The sequence below is a fragment of the Colias croceus genome, chromosome 13, assembly GCF_905220415.1.
Source record: "Colias croceus chromosome 13, ilColCroc2.1".
NCBI lineage: Eukaryota > Metazoa > Arthropoda > Insecta > Lepidoptera > Pieridae > Colias > Colias croceus.
This window is the reverse complement of record NC_059549.1, coordinates 9,895,904-9,909,145: the sequence shown is the minus strand read 5'-3', so window position 1 is coordinate 9,909,145 and position 13,242 is coordinate 9,895,904. Positions and strand designations below refer to the sequence as shown.

Here is a 13,242-nt window from a genome sequence, read left to right as displayed (position 1 = left end):
ATGTACCACGGGCGAAGCCGGGGCGTAAAAAGTTCATTAGAAGGTTCGTTAGTTCTGTCGAGACAATTTAACAATTTTAATAACATCAAAGCAAGAACCACTCCACACTTGTACGAAGTACTTACATATTTAATTATTTTTATTAATGTCATTTAAAAACATCATCTTGTTAACCGGAAAGCGTCGCGTGCGCAACGCTGCGTTAATTTGTCTTTTGGAATTGCTGATAGCGAAGAGACAGGTTAATATATCACAGTGTTTATTACATTGTGTGGACTATTCGTTTATTTGTTGTGTATTATATATGTTGCGTCAGGTGATAGTTTGCTATCTCTGTCTTTTTGCTGGGTTAATAAGAGATGGAACGATCATAAACCTATCATGGTTTGAAGTATATAATGTGTGGTGTTTGAAGGTGATATGGTTGTTACAAATTATTCAGTGCTATGTACAAACAGCAAGCAGCATTTAAATTGAGTCATGAGTCACCTTGTGGGGTATAGGGCAGATGCATATCTGTTCACATATCGATTTTTCTTACAAACAATTACATGGTAATTTTTCTGTAAGATCAATACTTTTTTAACATCCACCTGGGGGTTATAATGATGTTTTAAAGCAATATTAATTAAGTGTGTAAAAATGACAGAGCTATACAGATTGTGTAGCGCCATCACTTTCCCACACTAGGACTCATGGAGTGGAGACATATACTACCCTCTGGAGTGGTATAGATAAATGAGATCCTTGAACATTGTAAATAAGAAAGATTTGTTTTTTTGTGAATAACTAAATAAGTATATAAATGATTTTGAAGTTTCATTTCACCAGGCTACATTATTTTCTCATACTAGGTTATTTTTTCTTTTGCAAACCAGGAGGAGCCGAGATGGATGTCTAATTGCGATATATGAATTAAACTAACGGAGTATAATATAATTCTCTGCTATTATTAAACTTTATCATGTTGAAAAATTATATACATTATACATATTTAGATGATTTATCAAAGCTTCAAAATTAATTAATAGTAATCCATCAGCGGCTGTAGTCAATAGCATTTTAGATATTATTGCACTTCCAATATCTATTAAGAGAGGACATAAAGATGCAGTGTCCATTCCTTTATGGTTATATTTTCCATATTAAACACAGATTATAAATCGTTTCTTCCCTCAACTGACAATTTTCTCATTACTTACTTGTTTTCAATAAGAAACCGTAGCTGTAACCATCAGATATTATAACAAATTTGTATTGGCATATAAACAAACGCATGAACGCGCCTCTTGAATTATGTCCCATAATTAAGCCATACCGTATCCATGCGGATTCCTTTTGGGGCCACGGCAGGAGCTGTTACCTTTGTCTTAAAGCTGGCGCAAAATATCAAATGTTGGGCTTTTAAACAAAAATAATAAGGAGTAAGTAGCTACTAGTAGCATGCGATTTAGCTACTAGAGCCGTAAAAATAGGATATAGTCTTGTGACATTCTTTATCACATTTTTTTCATCTGGATTTCCATTTCTAGATGTACATTTTTATTCCTTATCTTCTCCCAAAAATAAGCAATGTAACACTAGTTCAAAAATTTAAACAACCTGATCGTTTATTTTTTAATCTCCAACAGTATTGGAACCCTGAACCTCAATTTCCATTCTCACGCGCCAACCATTCCACATAAGGCATGACCAATGGTCATATTATCGCGTATCGCATGGCCAAATAAGTTTATATTAAATAACTCCATTTGGCTCGCACGATAGCCGTTCGATTTGGACGTTGATAATTATTTACCGGTAATTTGGGACTACAATTATTGTATCGAGGGCAATGACATCGCGATGCCTCGATATTGCAATTAAATGTCACTATTCAGCCAATTTCGTTGACAATTATCACTATTAAAGAAAGTGTTGCATCTTTTTTGTGTAGTGTTCACTTTCAAGCGGTTACTTTCTCTGTAATAATTTGTAGCGTCCAAGAAGCTTATATCTAATACACTGGAGATTTCGGTATGAACATTGACGTGTAACAAGAAAATATTGCCTAGTTCATGTTTTTTATCACTTTCACACCTAACTTGGTATTGCCACTGTTAATACGAAGTTTTCCCAAGGCTACTATCTATGCTGTAATATTCTGTGCAAAAGGTTAGTTTTTGTACATGAGTTTGTTGATAAATTGCCAACAACGTCATTCAGAAGCATTGTTGGATGAGACAATTATTATTTATGCTAAATAAACTAAGTATCTGAACCAATTATTAAAAAGCGATACTCCCTGATTATGGGTAGTCACCATAATAAAATTGTAGCAACTCTCACTTTGTCAATATGGCATGTGTGTCAAAAATATTGCGTCGCTTCGAATATTTAAGTTAATATTGTTGCTTATTTAATGAATATTTTCCGAATATAAAGAATGCATTGTATTGTGCAAAATTGCAGAAGTGTTTGGACACCAAATTCTGGCATAGAATTTCACAGGCAAGTGTATATTTACGTTATTTACAATATTCCTCAATACTCCTGCATTTACCTGTTTAGAATCATTTCAATGGCAAAAATTGTCTAATTTAGCATCATTTTAGTAAGCAGTCATGTTAAATTTGTTATTTCCCTAATACTTTATCATTTTTCAACAAGTTTTCAATAAACAGATTTAACAAGTATGGTAACCATGATGACGAGTTTTTATGGATAGCGAAGAGAATATATTGTAATAACAATATTATGATGAAAATTTAGAACACCATTTTAAAGATTGTTACTAGTAATGAAACAACACATGACATCGGTATTGCACTCACATGTAGTTATAAGATTGTTCGTTTTTACATTTAAATTTATACTTTTTTAACTTACCTCATATTTTTTTGTTTTACGTATTTCAGCTTTCCAAAAAGTAAAATAAAAAGAAATATATGTGCCCATCAAGGTTACTGAGGATTACGACCCAGAAAAAAATACCTTTTTAAAAATAAACTTTGTAAAGTTAGCTGAAATTTGTGCAAGGCTGCTATAAACAGTTTTTCTTTGATGATTCTGGCTTGAAATTGACCCGTCGAAGCAACGCGTTTAAAAAGAAGATCTGAGTAGCTAACAATTTGCTAAACAGCATCTGATGCAAAACACAACTTTCCTCTATTTACAAAGGATGTTAATGCTATATATCGGTTCATATCCAAGCTTTGTAGCCAAAAATTATTTATAACTATCATTCTATACCAATTAAAATTGTATGTACCTACCTATAAAGTATGACCATAATATTATAATATAAATACTGTTAAAAATATATGTCGTTATTATTTATAGACCATGATTTTTAGTTTTTTCTATTTTGAAAAATCCTGAATTTACAAACCAGCGTGGTCACTCGACAGAAAGAGACAAAAAACATGACTGACGTCATTGAATGTCATAGTTTCTTGTTTCAAGTTAATGGTCATAGTGCAATCTCCAGTGTATTAGAGGATATAAGCTTCTTGGTAGCGTCAAAAATATTATTTTGCTATTCGTTATTATATTAGCTACATAATATGCATTCACTAGTATAATTATTATAGCTCCGGCAAAATTTGTTGAATTGTGTGTATGATCTATCACTTATTATTTGATGATTTATGAACAGATCGATTGTATACCTTTAAATAATTCATATTTAATTACCTATTTAACGACTTACTTCTAGATGATAGACGAAGTGGAATTGTGACTCGTGAGTTACTTTAGTGTGTTCCTACTTAGGTACTGTACTATCTGATACATAGAAGATCACCTATTGTCGCGGGAACTAGCAAATACAAGAAGAGAACAGTCCGCTCTATTATATTATTCTACCTATCTAGACTGAATCATAATATAAAGATTTTGCTTTGTGTATTAACAATTTACTAAGCTTTTTGCCGATTAACAAGTGAATACGTGATTACGCTGATGAACAAATGTCTATTGCGTTACTAACAAAACAGAGGCTAGATCAGATAGCCATCAGAAAAAGTCTGTCAAGCGGAACCCGCAATCCGTTGCACATTAATTAATTAACAACACATTATCACGTTTCTTATTATCTCTTTAGAATTTCGCATCCCACTTCTTAACACGGCTTATTGTTATCATTTGCCATCACAAAAAGTCGTATCGCGCCGACAAAAGACGATACAGTAACATCGCTGGGAATCCGACGGAGAGCGCGCTCATTAACGCTTCTCGAACTCACGTTTCGGCTTCTGTTTAAAGGACGTAACTTCTCAAAAGATGCGAACGAACTTCAACCGTGTATGCACATTCTTGTGACGCATATTCGCTTACGCTACTGTAGTAGTGAGCTCCAGGAATAATGTCGTATGTGACACAATTTTGGAGACATTGAATTTTGGATTTAGAATTTTCAATAGCACGTTCCAAATTGTTTTGCGCTACTTCTGTACAAATATGCCATTCTGGACATAACTTTTCAAAGAGCCACATGCAATAAGGTAGTAACTACACCGACAGTTTTGGCAAAAGAACTTTATTACAAGGGGATAAAGCTTGATTTTCAGTACACAGTTTGTTGTAAAGGTCCTTTTGGTTTTGTATGTGAAATGTGCGATTAGTGTTTTTGCGTCAAGGCGTAATTAGGGGCGATCGGCGGTGCGTATGAAGACATAAAATAAAGAAGAATTGGCGGGCGCACTTGAAATTTCTATCGATTGAATCTCAGATATTTCTCCTTTGTGGAGGTGGAAAAAGGTCACAAGACGTGGGCTAAATAAGTAATTAATAAAACGCTTTAAATCGCTTGGGCAACAATGATATCGTATTATATGATGACTCTATATTATTATTTCAGTAGTTAGTGTCTACTATTATTTTTTTCCTTTTTTGGATGTAAAAAACCAAAAAATTTAAAATTTAGAAATTAATTTTCCTGAACAAAGTTGCAATTTACTGACTATGGAAACTTACTTATTGAAAAAAATTAGATGTCGATCAATGAACAGTTTCGTTCACTTACTTTCATCTATTTCTTTATCTGTTGAAAGCATTTTTAAGGAATTAATGAAAACCACAATTTTAATCTAAAAAGTTAGTGTCGTCATTCATAATCTCTGATTTATAATTAATTGTCATGATTTTTAGCTCATTTTCTTAAACTACTTACTGGGCTCTTAGTCTATATCTAGCACGATAAGGCGGTGTTTCCAGGCGTATGCAAATACATACAAACTAATACAGTTGCTCAACGATCAATAATAATTACTTGCCACTTAGTGGACCGGCGCCCGCGCACTATCTACATATCTGCTAGAGTGACTATTGTTTTTGCTGTTAAATAACTATGAACTATCCATACATAATATAAAAATGATTTTTTTTCAACCATTTTACCATATTTTTTATTACACTGTGCTATGGAATTTGTGAGTCTCCCGGTGAAAATCTCCTTTTTTTTCTTTTTCCTTATTTTAAAAGTCTTGGTATTGATGCGTTTCTCTCCATAATACCTATGTCTCTTCACTGTTCACTGAATATAAATATTGGCAAAGATTAGTAAAGTATCTAATAGATTGTCAGGTTTTACAGAGTACGGGATATGGTAAGGAGTAACGATAATAATATTATTATCATCATTATCAGCCTCAGATGCAGAATGTAATCCACCGCGCAGATCAATATCATTATGCTTAATTCTTTCTGTTTTTCTATAGTTATGTTATATGTATGTTAGTATAATTATTATAATTAAGCTATTGCATAGCTTCTATCGCGGGCCTTGAGCGCGGGGACCGAATCGAGAAATTCCGTAACGAAAAAACCTCACGCTCCCCACTCCGACGGGCGGAAGTGTGGCTTGAAGGCATAGCATGCAATAGCTTTACCGCGGCAGTCCCCGAGTGCCACACGTCGTTTTGTTTTTATTACTTTTTGTCTATTTTCTAATGTCTCCCAAAATCACAAACCATGGTCACCGCGTACCATCATTCGCCTGCATATTGACATGCAAATAGTGCGGCTAGCGTGACAGCTCGGGATTTCAAGCAAACCAGATTTATTGCAGCGTCTACACAATATCATCGGTCACGCCAATTTGCGCGCTAGCACGGTGACCACACTTCACACTTTTTGCGGACATTTCCCACTTTCAAATAGCTACCGTGAAATGACTTGTTTTTAATTGAAAATTTGTTTATGCATTCAAATCTGTGTGTTTACAATGTTGTTACAATTTTGATATCTATTTGTGCAATTTATACTGTCGCGGTCGGACGTATTCTGCAATATGAATTACTCCAAGAGATGGGGGATTTTTTATTTGTATTATCTTCGATAAATATCATAGACTAAGAATACCTCGTCACGCGTGTCGTGCCTTTTGCGTGATTGCCTAGCCTCTGATGAAATTTGCAATTTTGCAGAAGAGAGCCTACATCCGTCTTAAAAATATATCTTCGAAGACCTCCAGAGATGCCTGTGGTTCCAGGATTTGCTTACCAGGCGATTCTCATGCTCGTTTGCCCATTATTATATTTAAAAAAAATGACGCAATACTTCATAAGTAGGTACTATGACGGTTGAAGTCGTAGAGTTTTTGTGTACTATTTCTTTTTCTATTTAACAAGTTTCTAGAGTGCTAAATATTATAATAGGTATCTACCTTCTAAATTAGCATAAAACAAAAACCGTAAAACATAAAGATGTACTGACAAATTATTATTTTTCACTCTCAATAAAATATTGCATAATTACAATACCTAATGGGATACGTATTTTATTATAGCAAGTTATTAAAACCGTATTTTATAAAAATATATTGGTTTAATAAAGTGTGCATGCATGCGTTGCAAACAGTTAAATATGTTTCATAAAGAATGTCAATGTTTTCTGTACTCTAGTCCCACCCTTACCGTGTTCGTCATAAATACAATGAATCGAAAAGAAATGTTAATTGTTATTGCTTATCAATTGACATTATTTTAACATTGTAAAACGAACTAAGCTAGCACATGTGTAGAAGCCTATAAACAATAAGGTCTGAAGAATGAGAATTTATGACATAATTAGTCAGTGTCCACGCAATATCAAGTTAGACATTGAGTATTTTATGCCCTTTTTTATAAAAATTAATGCAAATTAATTTATGTTTTCAGTTTATCACGTTATAACTCTTTCAGGTTTATGACATAGGAAGAACAGGTATGAGAAAATTATGGATTTGTCACTTTTGTTCGTTTTGTTCGCCATACAGTCTAATTAAAATAAAACCGGCCAGGTCCCAGTCGGACTCGCGCACGAAGGGTTCCGTACTAATTACTATGGGAACCTCCACTTTATATATATTATTTCAGCTTTCTAGCTATCGGTTTATGAGATACAGCCTGGATACAGACTGACAACGAAGTCTCAGTAATATAGGTTCCCGTTTTACCGATTCGGTACGGAACCCTAAAAATCATCTAAATAGCACTAAGATAGCACTATTTACGAAGCAGGGGATAGAAGCAAGATAATCATATTATTAATACAACTTACGACACGTTAGACTTTAATACAAAGAAAGTTGAACTGAATAATTTGAAAATCAAATGAGACATCAGCGTTTTTACTTTACAAGACGAACCTATTGCTAATAAGCTTAGAGAAACTAGACATTTGTAAAGATAAATAACACTTCATGTAAAACAAGTAACAAAGACAGATATTAACATAAAAAGCATTTCACACGTGCATTGTTAATGAATTTTAAGTGTAAGTTATGTTAAGACATGTTCACACGCGTCAGTATTATATAGACTTGATTAGTGCCAATTCAGTTTTTAGAGCTGCCATTTAAATAATACGTTTATAACTAAGAACAACAGTTATAATATGAAATGATCCAAAGGTTCTTGTTGTACTTACCTGCTAACATAGCAAAAGATGATGTATAAGCAATACATATTTAAAGACTAACAAAAAACTGTTAAAAATAAGACGTAGGCAGAGATCAGGTTCTAATAAGTAAATAGGAAAGGATGAAAAAATAGGTCTATTATGAATTATAGATGACCTGACTCAGAACAATAGTATCCATATATTTATTGAAAACAATGACTAATCAATTAAAGAATGATGAAAAAAAAATATCATGACCAATCAGCTAATTAAATATAAAGCAGTAAATTGCAATCATAAATTATTCACGTATTATCTAGAAATAAATTCATCAAGACCTATTTGGAATCGTTATTAATTTATAAAAAAGAGATAATGTTTTGATTATGTATTCATAGCATGTAGTTCACGCTTCATCAGCAACTCGCCACCTTTAGCCAAAGAAAGATAATTTTATAGCGGGCAAAATATATGGGCTTTGTCTGCGGTACTAATTTCTGGGCAGAAAAATAACGGTGATCTAGCCAATACTTTTCTGAATATTGAAGAAAACGCCAGACGTTTTAGGGAGCAATAATATTAGCAGAATCAAATCAGGAAACATAAAGAGCACAAACATTTACATCACAAATAATTTAATTAACACACTTCTTAACAGGATTAAACCAATTAAGGGCCGATTTTTCAATGCTTGGATAACACTTATCCGTCCAATAAAGTATTACACGTTAATATTAAAATGTCACGTAAACTGTCAAATACGGGCAATTAGAATACGTTTTTAAAATGGTAGTTTTATACATTATTCGACGAATAAGTTTTATCCAAGCATTGAAAAATCGGCCCTAAAAAATATAATATAACAAGTCCTTCTAAAACAGACTGATGTTTTTGATCCAGTCAATATTCTAACACTAGAAATGTCAACGTTCATTGACATTACCTAGAATATTTACCAGTAAAATTACACTTTAAGAATTGCAAATAGTTCTTATCGTGACCATCTAATTAATCCAGTCCTAGCAAACAGAATTCCTTCATTAGGAAATATCGGAAAAAATTTACATGCTACACTGAAGACCTTCAAATCATGCGCAGCTGATGTTACTTGTAATTAGTGATCCTATCTCTTAATCAAAGCATTAATTATACGCTATTACAGCTTTATGTAAGAAGCGTGTACGATTAGCATTTCGCTACAATATTTAGTTGGAATCATCGGTTGCTTGAATGTTCCTTCCTCTTTCTTCTTCCTGAAACTTTATCTATTTCGGAAACATTTCCAATTCATGTCTTGATTAATTTATCGGTCTTCTGGAGTTCCTTAGAATTCATATTTCTTTTATTTACCTCAATTTTTTTCACTTCGCTACAACTGCAGATTAACTTTAACTGAAATTAAATAATCTATATTATGTTATGTGAATTAATTAACTTTGAAAATATACTACCTATTTCGAGAGCAACTATATTTTGTGCACATAAACTATTTATGTATTATAAATTTATACAAAATTTGGACTTAGAAATTAATAAGGTCATTGGTTTATTTCTGTAATCTTGTTCCTTATATAGCCTACTAGCTTTCCACCCGCGGCATCGCCCGCGCTGTCAAAGAAAAACTCGCATAGTTCCCGTTCCCGTGGGATTTCCGGAATAAAACCTATCCTATGTCCTTTCTCGGGTATCAAAATATCTCTATACAAAATTTCATGCAAATTGGTTCAGTAGTTAAGGCGTGATTGAGTAACAGACAGACAGACAGACAGAGTTACTTTCGCATTTATAATATTAGTATGGATGTTTGATATTGATGAATTTTATTTGAAATCTCCCCATCTTTTCCACACCATTGCCTCTCTAACTGGTTCCACGATAAACATAAATAATACCTTTTGTTACTAATAAGGAAAGCAAGGCATATTAATTTAAATGTTGTTCGCAGGTCAGAGCACATGAACACGTGTTGATATTTGCTTGTTCTCACTTTAAGTAAGTAATATGATTGAAGTATTCTTCCGTATTACTTCCAAATTATATATAGACAGTACCTATTACTTTTATTTCCTTTCCCGTTTTGTATTTATAAGTCATCAATATGAACTTTATGAAAACTAAGTTCGGTTTCAATTCAAATCACAATTTTTTTGCGCGTGTAAGTTCACAAAGAAGATGCATATACTTTGACCCATGTCATAAGCACACTATCCATACTTAATAGTATAAATGCGAAAGTAACTCTGTCTGTCTGTTACTCAATCACGCCTTAACTACTGAACCAATTTGCATGAAATTTTGTATGGATATATTTTGATACTCGAGAAAGGACATAGGATAGGTTTTATCCCGGAAATTCTACGGGAACGGGTTTTTCTTTGAAAACGCGAGCGAAGCCGCGGATGGAAAGCTAGTATGTCTATATAGGAGTGAATGTTAAACGTTACAGATTTTAAAGTAACGTTTATCATTTCCTGTAAGGAAATTCTCCAATATATTATTCTTACCTGGTTTTGCTTGTCACTCCTCCTCCTTTCTATTGGATAAAAAACCAACCACTTACCAACATTAGTTACATGTCAAGATTTTCTAACACAAGACAAGAAAACATTTTAAAACGAAAGCACACGTGTTCGTGCGAAACGCGGTGTAATCTCTAATTATGAATCATAACTCATCAATGCGGTAATTAATACTGCATTCGCTTAATTGCGTATGATTTTCATAAAAATTCACTGTTTTGTAAGCTGGAATAATATGGAGATGATAGTTGATGGTAATTTTATAATTGTTTTGGTTAACGGTGTCAATGGAAAAAGTTAGAAAGAGTATAGAGATAGTAAATAAACAAAATAAAAATAAAAAAGAGCATGTGTGCTGAGCACACATTGGTCCGAAGTGAATCTACTTTAGGCGCGTTCAGAGTAAAATTTCAAGGTCGCGTCATGGCAATACCTTCACGTCTTGGAGCAAGGCGACGATTTTGGTATCTTTGAATCTTGCCAAACTCGGCACATGCCGATATACATATTTTGCCTGTGCAGTGCTGACTTATATGCATCCTCTTCAATTTAGTAAAATGTACCTAAGTAATCAAATAAAACGAAAAAGTGCTCTACATTGACCTCTTAAAAACGCAATAATATGTATTATAGGTAATATGATGTCATTGCCGCTATACCACAGAGAATATTGTTTTTATTGTACTAGCGGTCCGACCCGGCTTCGCCCGTGGTACCTACATATTTCGCAATAAAAGTTAGCCTATGTTCTTTCTCAGGGTCTAAAGATTGTCTGTGCCAGGGTCCAAAGATTTCATCAAAATCGGATGAGAGATTTAAGCGGGCAAGCGTAACGGCCAGACAGACAGAGTTAATTTCGCATTTATAATATTATAGGTATATTATGTAAGTAGGGATTCATATTCAATAACTTATATATTTCTATTGATATTTATATTAGTTTTTTAAGATATTATTTATATCATTCATTATAATATGTGTAATGTTATACAATGTTTACCGAAGCATGTTATAAAAGGTTTTTTATGATAAAAGTGTAAGTTTTTCTAGTATCGAAGTTATTACCTTAATTATGTATTCTTTCTAATTTACTTAGTATTTACATATGCGTAGTGACCGGCTTCATTTGCCGCAGAAACGGGTAAATTTATAAGTATATAGCAACTAGTTGTGCCCCGCGGTAATACTTGGGGTGAATATTTTATAAACAATAATTAAATACCTAATAAAAACTTAATTTAACTAGAATTAATTTTGGAAGATGATACCTTTACACGAAATCGATTTTTTTAAGGAGTAGTATCGATTTTTTCACTGTAAACCTTTAAACTAACTGCATCATAATTTGTCATGGCACATTCTGGTAAAGATAGTGTGGAAGAATTATTAAAAACGGTTCAGTAGTTAAAATTAAAACATACCTACATACAAAATCACTTAGCACTTTATTAGTTTTTCTGTATTAGTTTAGAAAAGTGTTCGGTATTCTAAATTACTTTCTTATTAATAAGACGGTACAATTGTTAAGGTAATTGAATTCAATTTAAGAGTTCACAGTTCATTTACGAACCGAGTTTGTTATCATTATTATAGTTAACTAGCTTTCCGCCCGCGGCATTGCCCGCATTTTCAGAGAAAACCCCGCATAGTTCCCGTTCCCGTGGGATTTCCGGGATGAAACCTATCCTATGTGTTAATCAAAGTTACCCTTTATATGTGTGCTAAATTTCATTGTTATCGGTTCAGTAGTATTTGCGTGAAAGAGAAACAAACACACACACATCCTCACAAACTTTCGCATTAATAATATTAGTAGGACAGTTAAAACCTTACATCTGCTTATTTACACTGAATTTATTTATTTGCTATCCCCAAAAAAATCGGGCTGAAAGGTGTTTCTTGTCAATTATAATGAAGATAATACTTACATATATATTTAACCATGTTGATAATACATAATTGACTGGAATGTGAAATTATTAAAAAAATTGGATTATTTTTTTTTTATGTTAGCTCCAACAAAAGAGCAGACGACTCACTTTCTGGAAGTTCGTCGCCGCCCATGAGCGTTCGCACTGTCGGAGACTTTACGAACGTTTTGCTGGCCTTTCAGGTATGTGTAGGCTTTCTTCTTGAAGGTGCCCATGTCAAAGTTTTTAGGAAACACAGAAGCAGGTAACTTGTTCCACAACAGCGTGGTTCTCGGCAAGAAGTGTCGCGAGAATCGCACTGTAGACGAACGCCACGCATCCAGGTGGTGTGGATGGTATTTAAGCTTGTGTCGTGCAGTGCGGTTGTGGAATTTCGCAGCTGGTACCAATCCAAAAAGTTCATCAGAACACTCTCCATTGTATATCCGGTAGAATATGCACAGTGATGCGACATCACGCCGCAGTGCAAGCGGATCCAGCCGATCGGTGAGCTCGGGTCGGTCGACGATTCGAGAGGCTCGACGTTGAAGGCGGTCAAATGGAAGCAGCTGATATTGGGGTGCTCCAGCCCAGAGGTGAGAGCAGTATTCCATATGTGGCCTAACTTGGGCCTTATAAAGTTGTAGGCGATGGGCTGGCGTGATTATTACGAATTTTGCATTACAGTAACCCAGGACTACTCGTTTATATTATAGACATATTTCAGTTTTTGGCATCTAGGTAAGGGATACTCTATTTTTTATGATTTTCCAGTGTTTATAAAAATATAAGCAAAAAAGTCTTACCAATTTTAGCTCCACAACATTGTAGGAACTATCACAATAATTCATCTTACTATGAAGAAGCCTGACAATGGGTTAAAAAAGGTTTTCAGTGTTGGTTGCATATAAATATATCTATAGAGTTCCGTGTGACGGGGCGATGCGCCC

At 33.8% G+C, this 13,242-nt stretch overlaps 1 protein-coding gene across 1 annotated transcript; it reads right to left on the bottom strand.

The window, feature by feature from the left end:
* Nucleotides 1–12,417: 12,417 nt before the first annotated feature.
* Nucleotides 12,418–12,906, bottom strand: LOC123697067. Its single transcript, XM_045643484.1, has one exon. The coding sequence runs from the start codon at nt 12,904–12,906 to the stop codon at nt 12,418–12,420; it is 489 nt and encodes a 162-aa protein (XP_045499440.1).
* Between the last annotated feature and the right edge of the window lie 336 nt (nt 12,907–13,242).